The sequence below is a fragment of the Metarhizium robertsii genome (assembly GCF_000187425.2).
Source record: "Metarhizium robertsii ARSEF 23 chromosome Unknown MAA_Scf_5, whole genome shotgun sequence".
Classification (NCBI taxonomy): domain Eukaryota; kingdom Fungi; phylum Ascomycota; class Sordariomycetes; order Hypocreales; family Clavicipitaceae; genus Metarhizium; species Metarhizium robertsii.
In genome coordinates this window covers 455,246-482,799 of record NW_011942193.1, presented here as the reverse complement: position 1 = coordinate 482,799, position 27,554 = coordinate 455,246, and the positions used below count along the sequence as shown (strand labels likewise).

Below are 27,554 nucleotides of genomic sequence, written 5' to 3'. Positions count from 1 at the left end.
AAGCGTTTCACGGAGGCTTAGGAAGACGATTCATCTTAACGGGGTGAAGGTGCTACCAGTTTGCAAGTCAAAACTCATCAAATCGCTTTCTCTATGCGTAACCAGACGTTGCTCGTTTCTGCAACATGTATCCGTTTGTCGTGGGCATAACCGGCACAGTCGGCGACAGCTCCCCACGATCCATGCGAGGATATGGGAGCGCCCCGGAATTCCGTCTGTTTCCTCACCCTATAATCAGCGATGCTGCGGCTCGAGTCAACCTGCGTCAAGTCTAGGCCCAGGTGGCTGAAGTGTAAGCTGGCATCGCAAAGGACATCGATGCAACACAACTGAGTCGAGGAGCTCGTCTTGACGCAACGCGCGACGCGGCAACAGCTCATGTCGCCATCCTGCTTGTACGGCAAGTTTTCTGATAAACGACATGTTTCGTTGCACACCCGTAGCTAGACGGCTGGGCGTCAGCATTACCTGACTAGCAAAATGACCGACTACAAAGGAGGGCTCCAAGTCTCATACGCAACGTCCTTTTCTATCCGGCATGTGACGCAAGCAACTCCCGAGTATATGCATTTGGTATCAGATATCATCTGTCCACTTTTTCTGCAGCGCTGCTTCGTTTCTTTTGTACGTAATGAAAGTTGAAAGTTGAGCAGGGGATCCGCATGTTCTCGCTTGATTGCCGCTGATGCGCCGTTGATGCAGAGACGTGTTCTCGACAAAACAATCTGTGGCTTACAGGATACATCTGCTCCGTGACTCGTCCAAGCATGCTGTCCAACTCCCCTTTGGCTCGGGCATTCGTAAAGGGCCAGAGCAAAGGGGGAGGAAGGGCAAAAGGTATAAGTAGTGCCACGACGCCGCTGGATATCCGTTCTCGTTTTCTCATCCCAAGGAGAGCCATCATTTACATTGCAAGTTCCAGGCTCTCTCTTTTCGCCAGCTCCCGTTGAACTGCGCAGAGGCCAACACAGCACATCATACAACACCCACCCATACTTTGACCATGTCACTGGATCAAGGATCCAATTTGTCTCTTAGAGACCAATGGGCAAGCCAACACGCCGTCCGAGGGATCAAGGAGGAGTTTGTGCGGTTGCGGAGCGACAATATAAGGCATGAGCCATCGCTGCCGGAAGATCCCCGCATGTTTGATATTGAGGATCCGTATTTACCGCCTGCTCCGAAACCTCACGATACACCCAAGGGCCCTCCAACAGGATCTTTAGTTATTCCGCTTGGCATTGTTGGAGCCGGAGTCGCTGGCCTTTTCGCCGCAAAGGTGCTCGACTACCTCAACTGGGAATTGTTCCAGATGGCCGTCAAGGACGGCGGATCCCAAAGCGACACCCCGGCCAACATGGACGAATTCCAACGCCAATACGACTTTGTTAAACGGTTTCCAAATACGCTGTGTTTTACATATACCATTCATGAGGCTGCTCAACGCGACAGGGTTGGCGGCCGCCTATATACGCATAATTTCGGGGGGCCGAGAAAGGCTCATGATTACTACGACGTGGGTGCCATGAGATTTCCAGACAACCCCGTCATGGCGCGGTAGGTCATGGCAGCCGATAATAACGACGCCATGTGACTGGTCTGACGAGAAGAATAGAACGTTTGCCCTCTTCAAGACGCTCGGTATGGAGATGACGGATTTGAAAACACACCCAAACGCTCCCGATGGATCCATCATTCCGTATTATATGACGAATGGCGACGAGCATTCACGTACCGTTGAGCCTTGGTGTTTCAACGACATCACTCTATGGGGAACGTATAGCTCCATCGTGATTGATGATAGTGATCCGTTCAAGATTTCAACCGACAACACCATACCCAAAATGTAGGGAGCGGGTTTGCCATGAAGCCGTTGTAAGAAGCACGTTGAGCTAATCAGCATTGGATCAGACTGCTCAAAAATGGTCCCGACCACGTCATGAATGCTAGCATTGAGCCCTTGAGAGAGGCCCTCAGACGCGATGCTAAGCAGGACCCTCCCGGCCGTGAGGGCTGGAATCTCCTCATGCAGTATGATAAATTCAGTACGCGCCAATTCTTGGGAATGTAAGCAGATGGACCATCTTGTCTTGCGCTCGCTGTGTCAAACAGCCCGCTCACATGTTTCCCCTATCTACAGCGGCGGTTCGAAACCAAGCCCGGGAAGCTCTATCCCACCACCGCCATACAACTATGAAACCATTGAGTGGATGGAAACGTTCAACGGGTGAGTGGTAGATCCTACACCTCCGCCAGAAAGTAATGATGCTAAATACTGCGTGATTCCAGGGGGACCAATTGGTACGACCAAGCCTTCAGCGAGACTGTTCTCGAATCGTTGGATTTTGAATACGACACCCAGCACAAGGACTGGTTCTGCATCCTAGGTGGCGCCCAGCAGCTGTCCAAAATCCTAGAGAGCAAGATTTCACGAAAGCCTCATTACCGAAACAGGGTGACCAAAATCACGGCCAAGGGGCCGATGGAGGTGGAAATCCAAGTTGACACGCCGCACGGCAAGAAGACGAAGTGCGAGTACAAGGGACTCGTCAACACGACAACCCTCGGCTGCATGCGGCAGATGGACATTAGTCGCGCTGGACTCAACTACGCCACCAAGCAGGCCCTCCGGTCCCTCGGGTACGGCCCGTCGTCCAAGGTGGCCATCAAGTTCAAGCGCGCGTGGTGGATTCACGATCTCGGGACGCACGACATCAAGATGGGCGGCCTGGGCCACTCGGACCTCAGCATCCGCACGTGCGTGTATCCCTCGTACAACATTTACGACGACGCGGACGGCACCGCCGTGCTCCTCTGCTCCTACACCTGGCAGCAGGACGCGGAGCGCATCGGCGCACTCCTATCCAGCAACCCCGAGCCGGAGCAAAAGGTGGCAGAGGAGGCGGAGCTAAAGGAGCTGCTTCTTCGCGATCTGGCGCGCCTGCATAGGACTGAACACATGCCCGAGGAAGAGCTGTATGAGCTCGTCAAGGACAACTACATTACTCACCATGCTCACGCCTGGGGCAGCGACCCCAACACGGCTGGGGCATTCGCCTTTTTCCGCCCCCAGCAGTTCACCAAGATGTGGAACAAGATGATCCATCCCTCGGGCGACGTTGTCATTGCTGGCGAGGCCGCTAGCCCGCATCACGCGTGGGTCGTGGGCGCCCTCGAGAGTATCATTCACGGCCTGCACGCCTGGATGGCGGAGAATGTCTCCCTCGTGCCTGCGCTATCGCTCGCCATGGCGATTTTGGAGAGAAACGAGCCGGGCAATCCGTTTGTCGGACTGCCGCCGTACATGACGCCCGATATTTCCAAATGGCAAGGGGACCTGGGACGGCGACACAGGTCGCGATATCTGGATCCGACCAGGAAACCTGGTGGTGTTTGACGTGCGTTTGCCGCCGAGGGGGGTGAGGGGTGAGGGTTAGGGTTAATATAGTGCTGATTCTGCCGAGACTGAATTTTGTCAACGAGGTTGATCTCACTGCTTTGGGTTCCTTTCACATTTTCTCAATACACGCTCTTTTACTCTTTGGCTTTTTGACTTGTCGATAGTCGGGTGCATCGTTGTGATGGCTGATATTTTGCGTCGAGATGCAAACGAGACCCGTTTTGTGGCCATCGTGCCATGCATTGCCTCTGGACACCTCAAGGCGTGCTCGGGCTCCGCAACAGACGTGAAGATGCCCTCGGCACTCTCTCTTTTGAATACAATCATCTCCCTGCAAATTCGGCGCGCAGCACAACCCAGGGTTTTGTGTTGACGGATGCTGTAGAACGTGGCGTGTCCCGGCATACGGACACGGCGTCGTGACAAGTCATCTTGTAGACCTTAGTATAGGGTCCTTGGTTTTCCAAGACCTCGAGGGTCAGAGGTCTCTATAAATCAAGAAGTCGGTGAGCCCTAGAGTCCTGAAGCTGCCCTCGCCAAGGTCCGACTCCGGGCTCTCGTGATACATGTGTACCTTTCTTTGTTGTTGTGTGGCCTTTGTTGTCCGATGCCTTTGTCCAGATCTTGACCGTGTGACCTCCGGCGAGGCGGCGATTGCTAGCCAGATCAAGTCGAGCATCTTTTCGCGCACTTTTGCGCTCGGCATCCATAAAAAAGAGCCACAAACGCGCCCTCGGGACTGTCGCCCATCAACTAGCCTTACATGCCTGCGGTCCAGCATATCAGCCCAGAATGGAGTTTCCAGATCCCGCTCCAAGTCCATCAGCCGCGGGCGCCTCTTCTGACTCGGAGGATACTACCGTGTCCGACTGGGATTCAGAACCAGAATCCCCACGCCCTGCGTCAATAGTCCATGAGGAAGAAACCAATAATTCTCCAGACCCGATGTGTGTGGCGCTCTAAACATTCTTACCAAGACCATTTCTAACATCTTTTGTTCAGCTTCGTCAGCATTGCGAGCCTCAGTGGCGAGCATGCCTCGTTGCACTACCAGCAAGGCACGCCCACTAGACGAGAAATAGGGTTCTCTTGGGCGGCCAACGCCATCGTCGGAGAGGCGGCTACTATCAAGGGAATTCGGACTTTGGCAAATAATCTGCTTCAAGTGGCCTTGGGAGCTATAAATTCGCGGAGAAATATTGCGGTAAACCAGGTTGACTCTTTTGAGCTTTTGGTCCCTGCATAATCGAACTGACGCGTAAAATAGTCTCCCAAGCCGGCACTCATCTTTACGGCCTGCGATATTGGCGGGACGATCCTAAAACAAGTGAGATGAAGATACCTGACGATGGGTCTGACCCTCAAGTCCCGGAGGTCCATCAAGTAATGTACTAACCAGACGATTTGCTCTTAGGCCTTGCTGATAGCGGCGTCGGACACATCCAAGTTCTCATCGGTCCTAGAAAATACACACCTTTTGGTTGGTACACCTCCTGCGGTCTCAGGTCAAGCATCTCTTTCTTAACACTGCAGAGAGAAATCCCCATCCTTTTTTTTAGTCTGCTGATACCACGACAGATATTCTTTGGGTCCCCTCACAGAGAGTCAGACTGTTGTTCTTGGGAGGCCATGTTATCACACCTCATCCTCACACAGCATAAAGGTTGCCCTGGCCCCTGGATTCCTCGCATTGTCAGTCAATTGTCGAGCTTCCACAAGGACCTGACGGACAAATTCAATGCTTTCATTGAGCAATACAAAATCAGCATAATCAGTCATTACCACGTAAGCTCAAAGTCAGATGACGATGAAATGGTGAGCTGTCACAGAATCCCCGCCAGCTTCCTATAAAGACTAACAATCGTGTGGAGCTGGCCAAGAAACTCAATGCGACGCTTGACGTACACGGTGAGATTCAGATTGGCCTTCCAAGAGGTGACAACACGCTGTTCAATGTCTCCGCACACGAGCATCAGACTCTCATTGCCAGTAGGGTTGAAAACGCGAAGGCCTGTAAGTCTTGACTCCTCTGCGGGGCTCATATCGGAATTTCGGGGGAATCGGGGCTGATCGTCTTTCCTTCTCCAGGCTCACGCAAAGACTATCAAGAATGGCTCCGACTTCTCACTCGATTCGGCCTAGACATTCCTGCGCGACAGGGTTCGAAGCCTGCCTACAAAAACCTATGTGATTGGATCCTTTCAGATGCCGGACTGGCTTCGTGGGCAGATAAGGCCACGGGGGCTAGCAAGGAGACGGGGGCTGCTGTAATGAAAAGCCATGAACAACAGAGTCTACAAGACCCAGACTCAGAGGTATCGAATGATCCAAAGACAGGGGAGGTCCCAAAGCGCAGCCAACACGCCGTGGCCAGGACCATGACAACACTAGAGATTGGAGGCTGTGTTCGAGACACCACCATTCTCACAAGTTCCCTTATTTCCTCACTCCGGGAGCGGCAGGAATGGCCAATGGACATCTTCCTGACTCTGGCACATCACAAGCCGCGCCCTTTTCCGCTGACAAAAGCACAGCTTATGGCATGTGTTTGCCGGCAGCTGCTGACAGGGCATCCCAGCCTTTGTGTCGAAATCCAGCCACTGCTGGCGGATGCACGAAACGCTCTCGACAGCCACAACATTGCCTGGATAGAGGCCACATTGTGGACATGTCTCGTGACGCTTCTTGGCGGACAGGTCCTAGGCCAGCCGTTTCTCATCGCCCATCAGCCGGCCGAGCCTGATTTCGCCTCGCCCTTTTTGCAACTTATTGCCGACCTTGCTGGCTTGGTCCAAACAACAGAAATTTCAGTCAAGATCCTGGTCGTGCGGAATGTGGCCTCTTGTCCGGGCACAACGCCCGATGCCAGTACCTGTATAAATCCCAATACGACCCGAGATGGAGCCCCCTCCTCTAGTTCGACTGTTGACCATATACAACAAGATACTAACCGCGTCGTTATTCGAAAAATGATAGATCCTGGCGATACCGACGTTTTAAAAGCTCTTGGAATGGACTACGACGCGTGTTTCGACCGTCTAGGTCCAGAGAGGGCTCAGGTTCTTTCCCGAAAAGATGGCATGGAATTTTTGGCAGCGTCCACGGATCTGGAGACTATGCGGTACTTGTTTGCTGTGCTGGAACAACATTCCTTCCTGTCCTTGCAGTCGGTCAGAAAATCCCTGTTTTCGGCAATCAGTCAGGACGTTGTCACGGCCATACTGAATCTGGTACCCAAATCCGTGGAGAGTGTGGTAAGAACTGGGATTCTATGGATCACCCACGCCCTGCGGCCACTTACATGTGCCGAATTCGCGACGGCACTTGGGATGGGGGCAGATGACGTCGTTGGCGACGGCCTTAGCATAATCACCGTCTCAGAATTCGAAAGACTGTTGTGCGGACTTGTTGAGGTTGAGGACGGCACCGTTTACCTGGCCAGTTCCCTGCTTACTCAGCACCTTCTCCAACAGACGTCTGGTCATGCAAAGGACTCGTCGCATTTTCTTGGCCTCAAGCCTGCTTGTAGTCCAGACATTGCCCTCAGTTGCCGCAGATACATCCTTCATCACTACCGGAGCGGGCAGCCCGAAAAGGCATCGGAAGAGTCGGAAGGGGGGGCTATCGAAGCCCAGAGCTTTTCTGGTGATGCTCCCGGTGACGTGGCGGCCGGGCAATTGGACTCGGGGCCGCTGATGTCCTACGCTGTCGAGCATTGGTTCACGCATCTACGGTTAAAAGACTACTCGTCTGGAGATACGGAATTGGAGGATGAATTTGTCTGTGACGGAGACCTGGTTCATTGCTGCCTGCGACTTCGAAGTTCTGGACGCGCCTTTCAGCCGCCCGAGTCAAATCAACAGACTGTGCCCAGCATCATCCAGATCCGAGACCGACTGCATGTAGACCGTGCTGAGGCCATCAGCCTCGCACTGCATGCATCTGATATTGAATGCGCACCCGACCAGGGGAAGTGTCCATCCACAGTGGCCCTGGCTGCGTGTCAGATGGGAATCGCCAGCACTCTACACCAACTTGATCAATGCGGCGACTTTGGAGACGAGTATACCCTGAAGAGAGCTTTCCAGATAGGGTCCGACTCGTCCCTGTGTATACTAGCAGAGAGGTACAGCGAGTTCGTCAAGAAGAATGTGCACGAGATTCTCCAGGATGCAACCCGGCTTGGAAATTCCGGCCTGATAATGCACTTGACGAACAAGCCCGATTTATGGGCCGACTCGGACCGTGGACAATATCATCAACCTCTTCTACACGTCATTGCAGCACTGGGTGGTTCGCTTCCACCGCAGGCATTATGGGAGCGGCAGGAGCAATACATTAGCCACGCCTCCGAGCAATATCAGGAGAGAACGCCTCTCCATCTTGCTTCCATGTCCGGTCAAGAGTGTCTAGTGTCCAAGATCCTGTCCAAGCTTGGCGAGTCCGAAGCAGCCAAGGCGTCGCTCAACATGAGAGACTTGATGGGCGCCACCCCGTTGTTCCTCGCCAGCCAGCGCGGACGATTCACCGTGGTGCGGCAGCTTCTCACTGCGGGCGCCGATCACTCTGTGTGCGACAACCAAGAGCAAAGTCCGCTGCACGTAGCCTGTCGCAACGGCCATTGGAACATTGCCGAGACGCTTCTTGTCTGGGGGGCAGCGCCGAATGCTAAGGACAGCGCTGGCAGAACTCCGCTGCATCTGGCGTTGGAGAACAATCACCTCGGAATCGCCTTGATGCTTCTGGGAGACACCACATCTGCTCCGATTCATGAGAGGGATGTTGACGTGAATTCTCACGCATCTGACGGCTCAACTGCGCTCATTATTGCGACCAAGGGTAACCATCTGAACATGGTCCGGATTCTTGTAGGTCGCGGTGCCAGTGTAATATGGCGTGACGGAAACGGCCGTGACGCTCTGCAGTATGCGGCGCAGTACGGCCACGACCAAGTTTTACACGAGCTCCTGGAGGCGGCAAAAGTGGTGGGCAGCGACGACGGGTACCAAGCGAATCCCTCCCTTCTCTCGCTGTCGGCTCTTGCGGGCCATGTCCAGGTCATCAAGATGCTGCTGGACAGAGGCTTCAGGGACACGGATGCGCTGGTTCTGGCTTGCCAGTACGGACAGACTGCGGCGGTAAAGGTCCTTACGCCTTGCACGTCCTCGGCCAGTCTAAATGCTGGCTACTTGAGAGCTGCGTCGTTTCAATGGCAAGACACGGTCAAGACACTACTCGACGCCGGGGCAGACATAAATACCAAGTCCTCATTAAACCTGACGGCATTACATCACGGTGCCTTTAGCTCCAACCCGAGGTTGGTGCAGCTTCTGGTCAGCAGAGGTGCCAAGCTTGATGTGAGAGACATCAGCGAGAGCACCCCCCTTCACTATGCCGCAAGAGAGTGCTCTGTAGAATGCCTCAAGATACTGGTCGAGGCCGGGGCCGGCCTAAATGTCGAGAACGAAAAGGGGGCCACTCCGCTCTACCTGGCTGCCACAGCCGGCAGTAAGGACGGCGTCGGCATCTTGCTTGCCGCCAAGTCATCTTTCGCTGTGCCGCAGCCCTTTGCAGGTGAGTATTCCACATTCCTCGACCTGGCGCTGGCCACTTTCAAACTGGACGTGTTCCGGCCAATTGTGAAGCACGCCGCCGACATCTGGGGGCCGGGCTTCTGCTTGTCTCCTAAAGCGTTGTTCCCCTTCCTGCATGGGCAGAAGGAGAAGGGCCGGGACACGGAAAAAGTGCGGATTCTGCTGGAATATGGCATGGACCCGAATCAGGAACTCGGCAACTACGGTTCGATGCTTCATTACGCCGCTGCCTGGGGTTGGCTGGAGCTCGCAAAGCTGCTGTGCGAGTCTGACAAGACGGACGTGAACCTCGTCGGCCAGAAACACGGGACTCCGCTTCAGGTTGCTGTTATCGAAGGCGGCAAGGACGGTCCGAAAATGGTCGAGCTGCTTCTCAGCCGCGGCGCCGACGTCCGCAAAGGTAGCGGCTTCTACGGCTCGCCGCTGCACGCCGCAGCTGCCATGCCCTCAGTCGTTCCCGGGGTCGGCGTGGCCGTCGCCGTCGCCATCGCCGAGTACAAAACCATGGCCAAAATGATCCTAGATCATGACAACACCACTCTCAACATACACGCCGGCCGTCACACAACACCTTTGCAGTTTGCAATCCACGCCAAGTGGAAGAGTATGGTCGAGTTCCTCCTGGAACGCCAGTCAATGCTCAAGGATAACGACGGCACGCCGCTCCATCTCGCAGCCTACCTTGGAGATCGAAAAGTGGTCGGCTGTCTTCTGCACCATAAATATGTATCGCCCGGGGCGCGCGACATGTGCGGCCGCCTGCCGCTGCACCTTGCCGCATGCTCAAGACGTTTAGGCGCCGCGATGCAGTATCTGGAGAGGCTCACCAACGACGAGATCACATTGGTAAGCACAGACGAGCACCAACGCCAGCACGCCCTCCACTTCGCGGCCGGGCGCGGACACCTAGACGTGGTGAAATTGGTTCTTGAGAAACATCCAGATGCAGTGCGAGACTGCGACGTAGACGGCTGGACCCCGCTGCACTGGGCATGTCGCAGCCAGAATAGCGAAGTCGTCGAGTTCCTTTTAGATAGAGATGGCTCGACTTGTAGGAACGCAAGGAGCCTCCGAGGCTGGACCCCTTTCGACGTCGCTTGGTACCACGGCGGCCACCTTACCAGTGACGAGAGCTTGAGAAATCGTCTCAGGCCCGACGACCCGCAGCTGCCGTTCCAGTCTCCGGCCGACATCGCGGCCGACGAGGAGACTTCTCGACCGCTAGAGCCAGACGAAGCGGCGCCGTCAAGCTCGGGACTTGAAGTTATCTGTGATGCCTGCAAGTGTGTAAGTAGCCCTCAAGCCGATGGGGAATGGGGGGGATCGCACTAATCCGCACGTTCTACACAGATGATATATGGGCCATTATACGAGTGTACGAGATGTATCGCCTTCCACATGTGCTTCAAGACCTTCCGTCGCGTGGTGAAGATGCACTACCGTGGCCATCCATTCAGGAAGATTACATGCTCTGGTGAGATACTCGAGACAGATCCGTGGGGATAAGTCAAGCGGAGTTGTCTCGTACAAGAATAGACAAACAAGTTGAGCCTCGAGAGCATCTGCAATGCCCTTCCATGTCTAAACCAGACTACTGGATATGCAGAGGTACAAGAGTGATATGCTCGGTCTGACTAGAGATATTTCAGATATGTACAAGAGTTCCACGCCATATTGAGGCCCAGAAGTCTGTTGGTCAGACACCGCTAAACAGCAGAATGAATATACATCTTCTCAAAGATAGAACAATGCAGTGAACGCTCTTGCTAGTATGGTATTGTACATAGGCATGACCAGTACCAGTGTATATTATAGCGAGTTTAGCAGCAGTCTGGTGGCTTTCTATTACAAACGTCTCTACATGGAACCTGAGTTGACTAGCCTTTGTTATAGGCCAGGTGCCACTCAATATACGCCTCGACTAAGTGGAAGTTGCTGGATTTTCCTATGCTTCTCGGATTCCTCATGGATGAGTTCACTCAGGCTCCTGTTTCGGGTTGGGACTCCAAATTTCCTAGTTGATGACCCGGGCATCCAAGCCGTGCGGCTCCGCTTCATGTTTTGTATTCTGAAGCCCAAGTCGGAAACGGCAGCCGACAGTGTCCGAGATTATGCAGAACCTGCTACCGCATCTTGATGCCTCTAATTGAGGAATCTCTGCTGCACCAAGACTCTTCCGGTACCCATGAGGCAAGCCACTGGCGATACTTCCATCGTCAGGGGAGGCCAGCTGGTATGATGAAGAAATATTGCAGTTCAAGTGCGAGCTGGCTCAAGACGAAGAAAGAGGCTCAACAATCCAGACAGTTCGACCACCCTATTTATGACAGCAATTAAGGACTTGTTCTTGCCTTCCGTGCATGTTAAAGGCGGTGTTTTTGCAAACAACTCGCCCATCTAGAGATGCGGATAGTCCTAGCGCTCGCCGTGTGAAACTTGTACTTCAGTGTGTGCCCGAATTGAGTTCATATGTGCATTACGAGGTAAAATGTCAACTTGAGCCCTTGATATAGGTGTAAGCAAAGCTGCCATGCTGGGGACCGTCTATGGATTGCTTTGTGCCTGTTGTGCCGCTCAATGATGTTATCATGAGATTGGATGTATGAGGCTAGCTAGAAGGTCGAGCTGCTTCTGAGGAAGATGTGTACGACCCCAACACCAAAAAGACAGGATCGCGGTACGCCCCAAAGATACGTACCGACATCAGCATCCAAGCCAGTCATTCCTACTAGGTACTAGGTAGATGGTCATTTGAGATTAGGCTTCATTCAAATGTTATGTCAAGTTTGAGCTATGCGAGGCTAGTGATTATGGTGGATTATTCGTGGGCTCTTATTAATTACGGAAGCAAAGCTGGAAGGCTCTTCTGCAGCGCTCTCACTTCGTTTAGCGCAGCATGACTGAATTTTTCGTTTAACTCAAACCCTTATACTCTCTTTGTATCTTTTCTTTTCTTTTTTTCCCCTTTTTCTTCTATTATACTAATAATAGTCGCACTTCACTTGGCAATCAAGGACACCGATAGAATGTGTAAAAGAGTCAAGTTAATAGTCCAGCTATAGAACACGAGAGCTAGATCTACATCATTGGACCTTGTTTCCAGTGCTTTGACAAGCCTGTCGTACGCCTTTCTTCCAATATTCAATACCCTTTCCACTCTTCCCGTCAGACAGTAACAAGCTTCTTGCGCGTCGCCCAGAGTTCTGTCCCTTTTTTCTCATCACATCCATTCCGTCTCGTCAGGGGCTACCTACTTCCCGAACGCCATAAACCTAATTCCAGTCGGATAGCCGTGTGTGTTCCCTTCTCTCTTCAATTGTGGTTGAACTTGGCGTCAACAGAGCTTATACAAGCCAAGATTTGCGCATGACGAGCCGCCATGTCCTGAGGCTCCGAGGCGCCACGCTCGAGGAAATTCGCAAGGCGGTCGTTGCCAAGATTCTGTCCGCCTGAGGTCGCTCCATGGTGCGTATACTTGTGGTCGGGCCTGCGGGGAGCCGATCTGAGGAATCAAGCGTGAGCAGCAGGTACGAGAGCCAAGTTAGCAAGGACGAATTACCCGTTGTACACAGCCTTTGCCGAAGGCATTTTCACACCAAGCCTGGCAGTTGATGAGTTTCCTCTAATATCGCAGTAATAGTACCACGAATCGGTAAGAAATCGCCAAGTGTCGGTAGTTATCGCCGGGGGGGGCCAGATAGAGTCAACGAGTTTCGAATCAGGTAGAACTTCACTCGCAGCAAGAGAATGGAGTTGCAAACGGCGAGGACTGCGGCATGTCGCGCTGCTGCGAATTTGAACGCAAAAGTCGATTGAAATCTCTCTTTTTTGGCTCGCGTTTGCCGACGACGGTCATCCTCCATTCTTCCATCCATGCAAGGCGTCCGGTCCTCAACGATCTCAGGAATACATGACATAGTCATGCTGGTAAAGGTTTGGTTCGGATTCGAAGGTATACAACTAGCCAAATGCCTTGCCAAACGGTCGTTAATCGGTAGCTGTCGTGGGTTGCATCGCTAGTGTGGTACTCTCTCGGTACAGTTCGTGCATGCGTCCATATCGTGCATGTAGGTATCGGAAACCACACTCACGTTCGCCTCCTTCTCCGGCTGCATGAACTCAGGCGAGTAAGATCATCTCCTAACTGCGGCCCCTCTTCGATTTGCTCGGAGTGATGACCATGGGCAACCCGTTCCAGGTGGCGCATCGTGACAGCAAACCAGACTCGACATTCGTGCTTGGCCAATCCGCAATAGTCAAGTCACCGGCTCATTGTACCTCTCTGCAAAATTCTTCAACCTCTAGCCCGTCGATATCGTTCAATATTGTTCCCATATTGAACGAATATCCTGTGATTAGCAGTAGCCACCACTCAGATCTCATTGGGCCAATGAGGCGGTCTCAACTCAAATTCTGGCTGAATTCCATCTTCTAGAGCCCACCGGGTTACTGCTCCGGTTCCGAGAGGTATACGGATTTTGCTACAGCCAAGAGCTGGGCCGGTAACCGCGCAATGGTGCGAGGCGGGACAGAATGTGTGCTCCCTGAGCCAGTAAAACATGAACGTGTTGCGGATTTGCTTCAATGTCTCAAAATTCGGTGAGGAAATCAAAGTCTTGGCCTGCGATTACCAAGTTAAGATGCGGTGCGGCGGAAAAAAGGCGTCCAAGGCGTCCAAGGCGTCCAAGTCATGCATGGAAAGTGAGGCTGGCGACATAGCAGTGTGACGTGTGCAAGTTTTTGTTCGCCTCATTTCAGTCGCTGCACTTCTGCTCGCCTCATTTCATCGTGTTCGGCGTCGATCAATATGATGTGGTTGAGTTGTGTTGTGGTGTTGAAGCGCACTGGCGATGATGGATGGCCATTTTCAACCAGACACTTGGGGTAATTTTGGTCCGAGTCGTCGGCGAAAGGTCGGTCCGTTGCGTGTTGCAGGTCAGGGTAGCCAAAAACTTGCGGCAAGACAAGTGAGGTGATGGGAAACAAGATGGAGATGGTGTATAGTAAGGGTCGGTGAAAAACACACGTCGAATTGCGGTGAATAGTAAGAAATGTTGTCCCTCAGTCAGAGGCACATGGGAGAGAGGAGAGAAAGAATGGGATAAAGAGGGAACAATTCAAATCGACCAAGAGAAACGAGTAAAAAGGACGTGCGGAATGATGGCCTTCTTATCTGACGATGAAAAGAAGTTCTGCCCGCCAGCAAGTTCCCAAAAACCTACATCCTGGTTGGTTGAATCGATGGTTTGCATGATGCGGCTGGGGTCTCTTACACGTGTGGATGACTTACAATGAGCCTCATCATCACTAGTAGAACCCCACTGTAGAACCCACCCCTCCTTGTGCCACGTCCAATTTCGACTGCCCAACAGACCGTTGGTGCAGAAAGGCGGATTCTCAGCCGATGAGAAGAGACATGGAGGAAGTACTAGTAGCAAGAAAAGAGGCAAGAAGGCCTGTGCCGTGTTGCGAGAAAACCCCCTCCTCATTGACCCTTGAAAATTTCTTGTTACTACTGGTCCCCCGACCCACTCCTCAGTGAGCTTCATCTCTCCGGGTCTGCGCGGTCCCCCTCCTCGGATACTCAACTGAGCCAACGAAGAACAGTGCTTGGGCGTTCCTGGACGTAACAGCACTGGCAGGTCTCCAGACGAGATTAATACCTACGAGCAGAAGGCGGTGCGGCCACAGCATACAATGCAGTAGAAGAACCCATAATTGTCGAAGAAGCAGGCCATCGTCTGCCTCGACGGATCTTCAGAATAATGGCCATGACGAAGCCCTTACCAAAAGCCAGCAAGAAAGACTTCATCGGTAACAAGACACCGGAAAACGGAGGCCCGGGCAATGAGACGGCTCGAGAAGCTGAGTGACTCGACTTTGACGGAAGTTAAATCATAGCGGTCGGACTTCGAGACTGGTAAAGTAGATTTACATGCGTACCCTCAGCGAGCGGAGCAAAAGCAGCATATGCACTTCATTTTGATGAGACAGATCAAGGAGAAAAGAAGCGGTAAGGAGTTGACAGGGTTCCTCCTAATTGACCGCTGAAGTTTGTGGCGACTAAAAGAGAGGCAGGGTTTTCCTAGAGCGATAAGAAAGAATGATGGATGATTTGCTATGAATCGAAGTCAAGAAGCTTTAGGACCGCGACCGCAGATACCAGTTGATGGTAGCATCATGACTTGTTTTATCAGGAACAAGCACAGTTCCTAACCGCAAAGACAATGTCACAATCCAAGATTTGCTGACACGGTCTGTATTACCCCTGAGTTGTCTGTCATTGTGCAAAATGCGTCATGTTATGGTATACTTGGCCGTCAACGCAAAGCCCGAACAAGCATGTCTCTCGCACATAACAGTGAGGCACAGGGAATTGAAGTAGACTGGTTTGGATGGGTTGGCCAGTTGACCAAAAATCTGGCCATGGCGTGCCGTTCGCCACGTAACGTGGCATCTCATTTCATAGTTGGCAACGGTCAGAAATACTGCTGCTGTATCTACGCTATAGCACTCCGAGCTGCGGTTGCGGATGAGAAAGCCACCAAGTAAAAGGCGACACAGCGGTACTATAAATGAAAGCAACATACCACAACCGCTCAATCGTCAAAGGTTCTTCATATTCGATCCCGAAGGGATGTTACCCGAAGACACCGCTCATCGGAAATGGCCACGGCTGCAGTCGAAGGTTCTCGTGGCATCGTGGTAAGGAGATTAGCTGAAAGATCTTGATTGCAGGGCTATCCATATCATCGACCAAAACAGACCCCAGAGCAACAATCTGATTACCGGGTACATGTTGTATGACCGCCATCACTGTTGTGCCTGTTCCATGGTTACCAAATCATTGTTGACCTAGAAGCTTCGTCTCCAGGGGCAGCCTGTCACTGCCAGTCAAATCCGAGGGTGACGAGCACGATGCCTGGGTCAAACTAGGGAGTGACTGTCTGCCTCATAGCATCGTGACTCACTATTTATGACTCCAACAGGGATGGTGTTGACTGCCTTGATGTCTTAAAGTGTCGGGGACAAAAACAAGATGTTTGGTGGAGGTACTCAGGTACTTGCTCTCTTGCGGCACGCGCAGCAGAATTTGAAGTACGGAATACATGTCAGTCCAATCGGCACGCTCCAATCCCGAGCCGCGTTCCCTGTGTAAAATGGTCAGCTCTCACAAATACACACATGTAAGCGGTCAAATACGCACATGTCTTTCCGCTTGCCTCTGACCATACACGGTGCGGTACCTGTGCGGATTTGTATGTGACTCCCCCGCTACCCTTTCGAGGCATCGTGCCCCACCGAAACGCACAATCGCCAAAAATTCAAAGCCCACTAACCACGGTCAAGTCTCATCCAAACGCCTTGCCCAGCTGGCCCATATTACCCTCCGCCTTCTCTCGACCCTTTCTTGTCCAGCACCGGCTCATCCACAGCAACAAGGTCGAGAGTAAACTTCGCAAAGCAGCTGCCCAACATGAGACCCATTCTCCTTTCTGGGCACGAGCGTGCGCTCACTCAGATTCGGTACGACTTGCCTCGCTTCGCTCATTCCCCTCCTCGTCAAAATAGCCCCTCCCCGCTGTCCGATTGCCGTTTCAATCTTGGCGAGTAGAAGAGAGAGAAAAATGCTTGCGAGGAATTTCTATATCCTCAACTGACTCATATACTAACTGTCCTTCTCCGTGAACAGCTACAATCTCGATGGCGATATCATCTTCTCCGTCGCCAAGGATCAGCAGATTTGCGCCTGGTTTTCGCACAATGGCGAGCGTCTCGGAACCTACCACGGCCATGTTGGTGCCATCTGGACCGTCGATGTCGACCCTACCTCGACCATGATCGCCTCTGGTTCTGCCGATAACACCATCCGCCTCTGGGACGTCAAGAGCGGCAAGTGCCTCAAGGTCTGGGAGTTCCCCACCGCCGTCAAGCGTGTCGAGTTCAACGAGGATGGCACCAGGCTTCTCGGTGTCACGGAAAAGCGCATGGGCTACCTGAGTAACATTGTCGTCATCGATATCAACCCCGACGTCGAGGCCGAGCAGAGCGACGAGAAGGCTTTGACCATTGTCTGCGACGAATCCAAGGCCACGGTTGCAGGATGGAGCAACATGAGCAAGTACATCATTGCTGGACACGAGGATGGTAGTGTCAGCCAGTACGACAGCAAGACCGGCGACCTCTTGGATAACGTCCCCATCCACGAACTCAACCAGCCCATTGTCGACCTGCAGTGGGCTCCCGACCGCACCTACTTCATCACTGCTTGCAAGGACAAGACCGCCAAGGTAGGTGACAACCATACGAACCAATAGGCAAAGTTGAAGGGTCAGCAAGGAGATACTAACAAGCTGACACAGCTCATTGCTGCCCGCGATCTCACCGTGCTGAAGAACTACGTCGCCGATACTCCCCTGAACAGCGCCACCATCACCCCCAAGAAGGACTTTGTTATCCTCGGCGGTGGTCAGGCCGCCATGGATGTCACCCGTACTTCCGCTCGACAGGGTAAATTCGAAGCCCGTTTCTACCACAAGATCTTCGAGGACGAGGTCGGTCGCGTGCGAGGCCACTTCGGTCCCCTCAACACCGTCGCCGTCGACCCCACGGGCAAGAGCTACGCCAGCGGTGGAGAGGACGGCTACGTCCGTGTTCACCATTTTGACAAGGGTTACTACGACTTTCTGTACGAAGTCGAAAGGGAACGAAACAACCGAATGCAGTAAAGGGAACAAAACACCATATGACGAGGAAGTAAAATCACCAAACATCGCGGACCTTACTCTGCCATCTTAATATCCTTTGCTGCACGACGGGACACAAACAAGCGCATGGCGCCAAGTTCGCAAGTTTCGCCGTGAGATTGGGAGGAGAGCAGAAAAGTCCTTCGAAACAAATTTGGTCTTTTTAAGGCGCGTCTTTTCCTGGTATGCTTGCATAGTTTGGCGTTATGGCGGAATACAAGGTAGCCCTTTGTTTTTTTCTTGGGGTAAAACGATACAACAAAGAGAAAAAAAGTACACCCGGGAAAAGACGCGTCACGGGTTTTAAACAAGTAGGGTCGGAAAATGGTATGGAGACCGGGTACACTGGGCATTATTTGTGTTTGTCTTGTGCCGATGAGGGTCTTTATATGTAGGTAGTTCATATACAGCCGTTTCGTTTCCTCTTTGACGAGATACGAAGAACAAAGGGCGGGGGAAGATGGAACGGAGCGTCTGCCGAATTCTGGAAGATGTGGGAATGACATTGTAGTTTTTGCCAATTGTACTCTTGACGTGAGGGCCCAGTGATGGAAATCGATATGTCGAGACACACGCCAGAAAGAAACAGTAGCATCTCCAAGTAGGAAGCTGATGGTCGAGAACTAAATCTACACGTTGCTCAAACTGACACACGCCAGACAACCCACACTCATAATGATGTCGACAAAAATCCTATTGACTCAACCAGGCCAGGCCACTACATAACAAGCCTACAAGCCCTAAACACCCAACATCATTGACAGAAAACGCCATACATCTATATCAGTCCCGTAGCCACCTATCCCGGTTTTCTAACACAATACACGCCATGCTCTGTTGAGCTATCAATCACTTTCTCTTCTTGCCCTTTTTGCCTTTAGACGTGGTGTTTGAACCCGTTGAGGCGACGCTGGATGCGCGGGAAGGGGCTCTCGAGGAAGCCTTGCTTGATTTGACATTGTCCAGAGCTTTGTTCTAAACTAGGTATTAGTATTGCCGCCAAATAGGCCGGATCCGAATAGCTGGGGGTAGACGAACCTTAACGCCATTCTTGGACTTCTTTTTCGCGGGTGCACCAAGGATACTGTCCTCGTCGTTGTCGTCATCTGGCTCACGCTTAGTTTTGCCATTGACACCGTTGGACCCCCGTGCAGGCACGTCTTCAAATTCCTTAACAATCGTAGTGATAAGGGTTGTGCAGCGGCGGGAGAGCTCGGTCGGAGTTCTGCTGAGGAAGAACCAGTCAAATCGGAAGAGGGGGGACTCGCGAATGTCATCACGCATCTTTTCATACAAGCCCTCTGAGTCGATGCCGTATCGGTCGAGGAGGACCAGCAGGAATCGGTCCTCTTCCTCTGTGTACACCTTCTTATTGGTAGTGGAGACTGAATAGTTGATCTTGAGCTGCTGCAGAGGCACTCTGTACTGAGACATCTTCTTGCGCAGTAGCTTGCGCTGGTTCTCAATCTTGCGCGTACGTTCCTCTCCGTCCTCGATTACCTTGATAGATTTGGTGTAGTCGGCAATTTCCGTGTACCGTTGCCAAAAGACCTTGGCATATGCCTTGATCTCTGCAGGCGTCTTGCTGTCGATTTCATTCGAGATACCCTCGTAGTCGTGACGCCCATACTTGCCGGATCCATTGACAAACTGCTGGAAATCTCTTCGGCTCCAGTTACCGAACCCTCGTGTTGATAATTCCTCCTTCTCTTTCTTTTCCTCCTCAGTCAGTGGAGTGGCATTGTCGATTTCTTGTTGATCGAGAGCCCGTTCAGCTTCTCGATCAGACAGAGTCTCTTCGTCACCATCCGGAAGGGGGATCTTATACCCAATTTCCTTTCTATAGTAGGCCGTCTCTCTGTCTTGGAGATCTCGGAGACGTGGTGGGTAGAATTGGTAGTCTTGAACAGGAATTTGCTTGGGTGCGCGCGGAGCTTTAGGTTTGCCATCACCCTTGGGGTCTCCGTACATGGCCTGTCGGAAGTACTTGTCCATAGAGTACGATTGTTCCTTGCGCTCACGCTTCGCAGGATTGATCCAGTTCATACCGACATCCTTCTTGACGTTGGCAAAATTTTCACCATTCCATTGGTACGCGGACTCCGACGTAAATTTCTGAAGGTCGTCAATTCCCAGCTTCTCATACTTGGCGTTGAGCTCCTTGGTTCTATTTTCGCCCTGGTTAAGGATGGCGTCGATATCATCGTCATGAAGCTCCTTTTTACCCTGCAAGTCTCCTGTTGCGCCCTTGGACTGGAACACCTTTTCCGCACCATGCTGGATCATGGACAACAGTTCATCCTTGTTCGCTGCAGCCTTGGCCGCAATCTGTGCACGCCCTTGTTGAATGACCAACTGATCAAGACGGAGCTTTTGTGCGGCGCGCTCCAAAACCTTTTCCTCGATGGCATTGTCGGTCACGAATCGATACACAACCACCTGCTTTGTCTGTCCGATACGATGGGCACGGTCCATTGCCTGCAAATCGGCTTGTGGATTCCAATCGCTATCGTACAGGATAACAATGTCGGCAGTTGTCAGATTGATACCTAGACCACCAGCTCTGGTGGTCAATAGAAAGACAAATTTCTCGGAGCCGGGCTTGTTATACTCATCAATGGCAGCAATTCGGTCTTCGTGGGCGGTTCCACCATCAATACGGCAGTACTTGTAATCTCTGAAAACGCAGTAATCCTCAAGGATATCAAGCAAACGACTCATTTGGGAGAAAATGAGGACTCTGCTACCCTGTTTCTGGAGTCGGACAAGGAGCTTGTCCAAAACAGCCATCTTTCCGGCGTTGTATACCAAGTGTTCGTCTGTAGTGTAAGGTGGACCAGGTTCAGCACCCTCAAAGAGGTATGGGTGGTTGCAGCACTTTCGAAGCTGCATGACAATGTTGAGAAGTCGAGTCTTTGACTCTCGCTTGCCACCAGCGCCATTGACGGCATCAATATCCTTCTCCAGGATCTTCTGATACCACTTGACCTGCATATCAGACATGCCCAAATACACATTGACCTCCTTCTTTGGAAGCAAGCTCTTTTCGACATCACTCTTGACTCGGCGCAGCAAAAAAGGTCGCAGTACTTTGTGCAGCTGCTGAACAACAGTATCTTGATCACGATCTTGACCTGAGAACCATTGGTCAAATGCCTCGGAATCGCCAAACACATCGGGCAACAGAAAGTTCAACAAAGCCCAAAGTTCGTGAAGGTTGTTTTGCAGAGGAGTACCTGTGATGAGGAGTCGGTTTCGGGACTGGAACAGTCGGATGATCTGAGACAGGGAGGATTCCTCGTTCTTGATACGGTGGGCCTCATCAATAATGATGTATTCCCAAGCAAATTTCTTCAGGTGAGCCTTCTCTCTTAGGATCATTTCGTAACTGGTAATGCAAACGTCGAATTTCTCGTCCACGAGGCGCTCGTTGATAAGGTTGTGTCGCTCTTCTTTGGCGCCTTGCAGAACCAAAACGTTGACCTCCGGCGTCCACTTGGCGAACTCCCGCTTCCAGTTATCAAGTGTCGACTTTGGCACGGTGATTAAGTGCGGACCGGTAATGCCCGCAATGTGCCGAAGGTATCCTAGGAAAGAAATTGTTTGAAGAGTCTTACCGAGACCCATTTCGTCGGCAAGAATTCCAGAAATACCATTCTCATGAAGAGAGATTAGCCAGTTTAGGCCTGCGACCTGGTAATCTCTCATCTGCCCTTGAATAAAGTGTGGCGATTCACGGAACACGGTTTCGGCAGAACCCCCGTGCTTCTCATCCTTGAGAAGTTCGGCATCTTCTTCGGCCTCGGTTCGCCGGCGACGGTCACTGGTAGCTCCTCCCTGTCGGCCGGCGCCTTTCTTGCTGTGGGCTGCCTCGTTATTTTGGCGATCAATCTCGGCCATGATGTCTCGAATCTTGGGGTCGGGATTCGTCTCGATGAAGTGACGAAAGAGGTCAGTTAGACCGAGAAGATATCGAAATCGTCGAATTGTATCATCTTCCTACGGGGGTAGTTAGTTAGGGTTCAATGCTAGCAGTCACTCTGAATACGACGACGTGCCTTCGATTCGCCTAGGCGGTCGTGCTTCCTGCCGAAGATGCTTCGTCGCAATTGGTTTGCTTCTGATCGGCGTTTTCGCCCATCGGTAAGCGGCTCTCCGACAACACTGCTCGCCGTTGTGTTGGGGTTTGTATCTGAATCTGTGTAGTCTGGGGTTTCGTCGACCTCCTAGCAGTTGCCTGCGGTCAGCGTCGCTGCATGCTCACAACCAGAGTTACACGATAGACTGTACCATTTCTTCTCCTCTACGGTATTCCGGTGCGTCTGACATTGATGCGTCAGTGTCCAAACCGCTAGCTCTTGATCGCGGCGCCATGGCGAAAACGAGAGATATTCGAACCTCTCAACGCGACTGGTTGTAAATGAGACGCGTTGGGGGCGGCCCTCGCCGGAGAGGTCAAAGATCTCGGCTGCCCGTAAATATGTTAATTCACAGTTGATGGATGTAATCAAATCCAACGGCACTGGCGTCGTGGTGGAATATGTCTCGACGGAATTAGTGACAAGGTTAGAGAAGTATTTCGGAAGATTGATGGCGGGAAGAATCTCTACGTGCCCATCGAGGCCAAGGCCAGGTCGAGTTTGGGGCTAGCGCGTGCAGGGAGATCCACCACGCTACAAGCAGCCGGAGGGTGGGATGTGAATGGTCAACCCGTGAAGCTGGCGGGGATGCCAAACCCAACACCCCAGGCCCGGATCGGAAGAACTTTATGTATGAACAGAGTACGGAGAAAGTTGCCCAGTTAAACTCGCGACTGTCCTTCGCGGCAGAACCTGGACACCTGGTGAAAAGCTTACTGACGTAGCGCTCTCGAAGCATAGCCCGGTATAGAGCCAAGACCCGGCCAGCAAATTCGGAAAAAGTTTCTTTGTCACATATAGTGATTGTGACGGCCTAATAATACTTGAAAGCTTTTCCCTCCTTTTCTTTTCTTTGTTCTTTTCATTTTTTTTTTATTTTTATTTTTTTTTTGATAGTGCACAACAATATTGCCCAGGTTTTTTTGATCTGGAGATTGAACATGGCAAAGTCACGTGTCGGCTCGTTCCTGAACCGTTCCGTTCTCAGTCCGCCGCCCCACACGGCCGTTAAGAGCCCCATGACCACAGGTTCTGTTGGCAAAGACTTCGGAAAAGCAACAATAATCTGCTGACATTCACATCCCTCGCCGCTGCACAGAAGGAGGAAGGGCGTTGGATCCGGCAATCTACAACATCCGAAGAACACAGGCGATACGACAAGTTCAGCCGGGCTCAGACCAAACATCTGGTAGAGTCCTGCCCGGGACCGTCGGATTCCTTTGTCGAGTCATCCGCGGGGTTGCGGTTCGACATCACCGTGCGCCTCTGTACAGAACAAACATTCAACTTGCACAGGTAAACCCGGCATCTGGCCGCGAACCCCAAAGGATTCAAGAACCCTTGTTAACACAGTACGCCATAGCAGAGCCACATTTCGTCTGACTTTCTTTTGTGTCTCTGCCGCCATGGACACCAACAAAGCCCCTACCGGGAGGCACGTCTCACAAACCGAAACTCCCGAGCAACTCCTCGATGTCTTCAAGGCAGCCGCCCTCTCCGTAACGAAACTGTACAAGACGTCGGCTCTCGTCGAATCTAGGGCCAGGGTCGACGGCTATCAGGAGTGCCTTGATGACCTCCTCTCCTTTCTGAACAAGGCAAATATCGGCCTCACAGACGGAGAAGGGTGGTCGATACGAAGATGGGCAACGGAGCGCCTTGACGGACGTGACTCGGCGCCACAAACCACCGAAAGCGAGGACGAAAACGAGCGAGTAGAGAGAACATCGTCGCCCGAAATCACAAGAACGAACCCTGACCCTCAACCGCCAGTAACTAAACGACGAGATTCGCCCACTCCCAACACTTGTTCGGTTCCAGAGCCGGTTCCCGAGGAACCTATGGCCATTGTTGTACCATCACAAGACAACTTCTCCTTTCAGTCTTCCCACCCCTATCCAAACATCGCCACATTAGACCTCGAGGATTCCCGAACTCGTGATCGTGATGGGTCGTCCCACCCTCCTAGCCGAGGCACCAGGTCAAGAATAGGCGGACACAACTCGAAATCGGGTCCGAGAGGGGCTGGGCATTTGGGCAAAGGAGCCGGAACGAAACGTCGGTGGGATTTTGACGATTTTTTTGGAGGCTGTCTAGGAGGAAAGGACCCATTCGGAAATGGAGGAAAGCGCAGCCGGCATGCTTGATGAATTTCGTGTAAGCAGAGATCATGTCAGGACCAAAGATTATGAGAGATGAGGCATAGCATTTCGGTGTCACACTGGGTAGTGTCATGCACATAGGACAACATAGGACATGGGAGCTAGCATAAAGCATCAGCCGGCGTTTTTTTCTTTCTTCGGGGGTCGAGGACACTGTATATACACGGGATACCATCATGTTATTGAATGAACCATTGTACGAAACGAGGGTTGTCATAGATGGACATGTTTCATTTTTTTTCTCCTTTTTTTTTTTCAAAAGATAAATACTACAACTATTACCGCCCAGCAGGGTATATGCATGCATTCTATAACGTGTCTCTGTCGTCAATCGTGGTCTCATTACTCAATTGCTACTTTTGCCAGCTACTCGTGACTGGAATGCTCGTGGGATTCCAAACCCAACTGCAACCTCAGGGCGGTATTCTCATGCTCCAGCTCCTCTATCTGCTGCTCTAACATTTCCATTCTTTCCGTCGCGCCCAGGACAACTTCCTCGGATATCTTGGCCAGTCTCCACAAACGCAGCACCACAACAAGGGAACCAATAGACTCGGCAAGACCCTGGGAAGCAATATCAATAACAAAGCTCACCACAATAACGGCAGAGTCAAAGACGTGAAACCACGAAGCAAGAAATCTGTCATTTCCGCCATTGTCAGCAACAGACAATGGAAACAAAGGGAGGAAAGGGGCAGGATATGAAACCTACTCTAGGCCAAATGAGAACAAACAAGCGGCCAACTCAACCATGAACAAGCTGCTGAACACCAGAGCCGCCGTCTCCAAGGTTTCCCTTATTTGCACCACCCACTCCTCGTCGCTTTGATGCATTTCACAGGCGATTAGCTGGATGAAGACGTTGGCCAGCAGCGCCATTACGTCAAGCATGACGATGAACATGACGAGAAAGTGCTTCTTGCGGGACGCGAGGAGGACTCTGCCTTTGCGGCGGAGGTGGTGGACGTGGCGGAGGGCGCGTCGGGTTATGGACGGTGAGGGGCGATGGCCCGGCGGTAGGAGGGGGGCGGAATGGTCAAAGTGCGAGTTGTCGGACATGGTGACGGCGTTTGGGGGGGCTGCCAAGGTCAGGAGCTGAATGAGAAGGGCATTGATGATGCTATGCGATCAGTAGGCAATACATGGACTGTTTAGGTGGTGGTGGTGGTGATGGCTGTAGGACAAGCGGTCGAGGTTCGCGAACTCGAGGTCGGTGTTGTGTTGACAATGGAACGTGGAACGGCTTCAAGGTTAGTTGATTGACAGACGGCCTAGCGCGGTTTGCATGTTGCATTGGCCGACAGCTACGGAGTACTACCAGGTTACTACTACGGAGCACCTGCGACATCTAGACTGGCCATGGCTTGGATGACATCAGGAGCGGCATGCACCTCCGTAATGGGCGTGAAAATGCTGAGGCCGGTGGACCGAAGCAGGTCGCCAGAGACAAGTCTAGAGCCATGCAGCCACAAAGCGCAAGTGCAAGTGCAAGCATTGGGTCGATGCCGCCCGGAATTATGCAGGCGGCGGATAAACCCCGGCCCCCCACGTTGAATGCTGCGCAACCGTGGGCCCTGCGTCTAAAAGCTCCCACTGCCAGTCAGACTTGCAAAGTTTCATTGGCAAATCGTGTCTCGAGCCTCGTTTGTTGTTTGTTGCAGCCGCTGCTTGTCCCTCATTTCTCTCCCCCTTCTCCTTGTCGCATTGCTTGTGGCAACCGACGTCTCCTTCCAGGGAGGGCTACATCTGTGTGAGGCGAGTGCAAAATTTCCCAAATCTCGGTACGTCGCGCTCCACGCATCCCAACCCGCGGGTCGTCTTGGATTTTCTGGTCTCGCTGTGCTGTTATGCGCAACTTGTGTCCTGCTCGTGACGGACGGCTTGTGAGCGAGATTTGTGTCTGGGCCGAAACGTGAAAATTTGCCAAGTTTGCTCGTGCTAACACCTCTCCCCTCCGCTAGGAACCATCTCAAGGACGCCAAGTTTCCACAACCCCTTGGGCGAGAACATCATGTCGAACACGAACCACAAGGAGGACAAGCCTGCCGCTCAGTCGGCTGAGCACGAGCAGGAGACGGAAGTGTCGGCGGGTGAAGAGGTGGGTGTCTTGCACGGCGCAAATTAACACCGGCCACATGAAGACGACAGAAGAATCTGTTTGATACAAAAAAGCAGGGAGAACTGACTGGTATATACCCTGCGCTAGGAAGAGATCACGGCCATGAAGCGCCGTGTGGCTGAAATGGAGGAGGAGGCCAAGAAGCTGCGAGAGATGCAGGCCACCTTGGAGCAGCAGTCGGCTGATTTGGCAGATGACAAGGAGTCGGTTGATGCGCGAAGCATCTTTGTCGGAAACGTCGACTACTCTGCCTCTCCTGAGGAGATTCAGGCTCATTTCCAGAGCTGTGGATCGATCAACCGCGTGACTATTCTCTTGGACAAGTTTACCGGTCAGCCAAAGGGGTGCGTGTCCCCGGCATAGCATTCATTTTACTGCCCCCCAAAACAAGCCGATGTACTGACCAAGGCATGCACGCAGATATGCCTATGTTGAGTTTACAGAACCCAGCCTGGTCGCCCAGGCCCTCATCCTAAACGAAAGCGTCTTCAAGGGCCGCAACATCAAGGTCACACCCAAGCGCACCAACGTTCCTGGCATGAGCCGAGGTCGTGGACGAGGAGGCTTCCGTGGAGGTCGAGGATTCCACGGTCGGGGTGGTTTCCCTCGTGGTGGCTACCGCGGCGGCTATAGGGGCCGTGGCCGGGGAGCTCACGCACCTTACTAGGGACCGGGAAGCGACTCTTCGCCTGGGCCGACAGCTGGTGACGACGGGTCATGGATGCCATCACGTGGAGCGTCCAATCTTTGACGGGTTGGTAGGAATTAGGAATTTAATAATGGATTTGCTGACGCGGTCACCGGCGGAAATTGAGAGTGGTTTGATATCATGGTCCCCTAGGTAGGCATACTACACAGGGACTGGGGCGCACCGACAGAAAGAAAGGAAACCTATAATACAGACAAGAAGGAAAGGGGGGAAATCAGTTCGTGTAAAAGTAACAGCGCCGCTAGGAGGGGGGAACAGATAAGGCAACGACTTGGAGTTTAAAGGATGATTTGATTTGGAATGATTTGCTGCATTTGGCTGAACACGAAAGAAGAAAAGAAAGAAAGACATTCAAGCTTAGCCGGTCACTTTATCCGTGCCTGATATTAGATATGCGTCTGTGAGATGTGGCCTGCACCGTGTGATGAGAAGACGATATATCGCAACAGAGTAGAGCGAGTCTTGTATGCGATTTGTGTTTTGAATGCAGACGGCGGAGAGTGTAGAGCCTGAATCTGCCAGCAACACATGGGAACGCGTACTCTCTCTCATCGGTCCACCTTCGCAGTCTCACCAGCTTGTGGCCCCCCCAACTCTCCTCGGCCCAGACGAAGCGTAACTCATCCACCACGGACCAAAGATTTAAATCCGACTAATTCCACCGATGTATGCTTATGTACCTAT

At 52.3% G+C, this 27,554-nt stretch overlaps 7 protein-coding genes across 7 annotated transcripts; 5 read left to right on the top strand and 2 right to left on the bottom strand.

The window, feature by feature from the left end:
• Positions 1 to 1,003: 1,003 nt before the first annotated feature.
• MAA_00022 (amine oxidase, flavin-containing family protein) lies at positions 1,004 to 3,397 on the top strand (the record flags this gene model as incomplete). The annotated part of the gene is made up of 5 exons (XM_007818020.1): positions 1,004 to 1,557; positions 1,616 to 1,846; positions 1,912 to 2,045; positions 2,113 to 2,227; positions 2,290 to 3,397. The coding sequence occupies 5 exons, from the start codon at positions 1,004 to 1,006 to the stop codon at positions 3,395 to 3,397; spliced, it is 2,142 nt and encodes a 713-aa protein (XP_007816211.1).
• Positions 3,398 to 5,029: 1,632 nt separating this feature from the next.
• MAA_00023 (Ankyrin repeat-containing domain protein) lies at positions 5,030 to 10,500 on the top strand (the record flags this gene model as incomplete). The annotated part of the gene is made up of 4 exons (XM_007818021.2): positions 5,030 to 5,215; positions 5,272 to 5,413; positions 5,489 to 10,281; positions 10,345 to 10,500. 4 exons carry the CDS (start codon positions 5,030 to 5,032, stop codon positions 10,498 to 10,500), a joined length of 5,277 nt encoding a protein of 1,758 aa, XP_007816212.2.
• A 5,971-nt stretch (positions 10,501 to 16,471) lies between these two features.
• MAA_00024 (WD40 repeat 2) lies at positions 16,472 to 17,723 on the top strand (the record flags this gene model as incomplete). Its single annotated transcript, XM_007818022.1, has 3 exons — positions 16,472 to 16,521; positions 16,688 to 17,285; positions 17,358 to 17,723. 3 exons carry the CDS (start codon positions 16,472 to 16,474, stop codon positions 17,721 to 17,723), a joined length of 1,014 nt encoding a protein of 337 aa, XP_007816213.1.
• Positions 17,724 to 18,590: 867 nt separating this feature from the next.
• Positions 18,591 to 22,115, bottom strand: MAA_00025 (SWI/SNF family of DNA-dependent ATPase; the record flags this gene model as incomplete). The annotated part of the gene is made up of 4 exons (XM_007818023.2): positions 18,591 to 18,716; positions 18,780 to 21,740; positions 21,902 to 21,967; positions 22,032 to 22,115. The coding sequence occupies 4 exons, from the start codon at positions 22,113 to 22,115 to the stop codon at positions 18,591 to 18,593; spliced, it is 3,237 nt and encodes a 1,078-aa protein (XP_007816214.2).
• A 1,171-nt stretch (positions 22,116 to 23,286) lies between these two features.
• MAA_00026 (uncharacterized protein) lies at positions 23,287 to 24,027 on the top strand (the record flags this gene model as incomplete). Its single annotated transcript, XM_007818024.1, has 1 exon — positions 23,287 to 24,027. The coding sequence occupies one exon, from the start codon at positions 23,287 to 23,289 to the stop codon at positions 24,025 to 24,027; it is 741 nt and encodes a 246-aa protein (XP_007816215.1).
• A 381-nt stretch (positions 24,028 to 24,408) lies between these two features.
• Positions 24,409 to 25,101, bottom strand: MAA_00027 (ion transporter; the record flags this gene model as incomplete). The annotated part of the gene is made up of 2 exons (XM_007818025.1): positions 24,409 to 24,682; positions 24,755 to 25,101. The coding sequence occupies 2 exons, from the start codon at positions 25,099 to 25,101 to the stop codon at positions 24,409 to 24,411; spliced, it is 621 nt and encodes a 206-aa protein (XP_007816216.1).
• A 952-nt stretch (positions 25,102 to 26,053) lies between these two features.
• Positions 26,054 to 26,828, top strand: MAA_00028 (RNA recognition motif domain protein; the record flags this gene model as incomplete). The annotated part of the gene is made up of 3 exons (XM_007818026.1): positions 26,054 to 26,140; positions 26,249 to 26,505; positions 26,582 to 26,828. 3 exons carry the CDS (start codon positions 26,054 to 26,056, stop codon positions 26,826 to 26,828), a joined length of 591 nt encoding a protein of 196 aa, XP_007816217.1.
• Between the last annotated feature and the right edge of the window lie 726 nt (positions 26,829 to 27,554).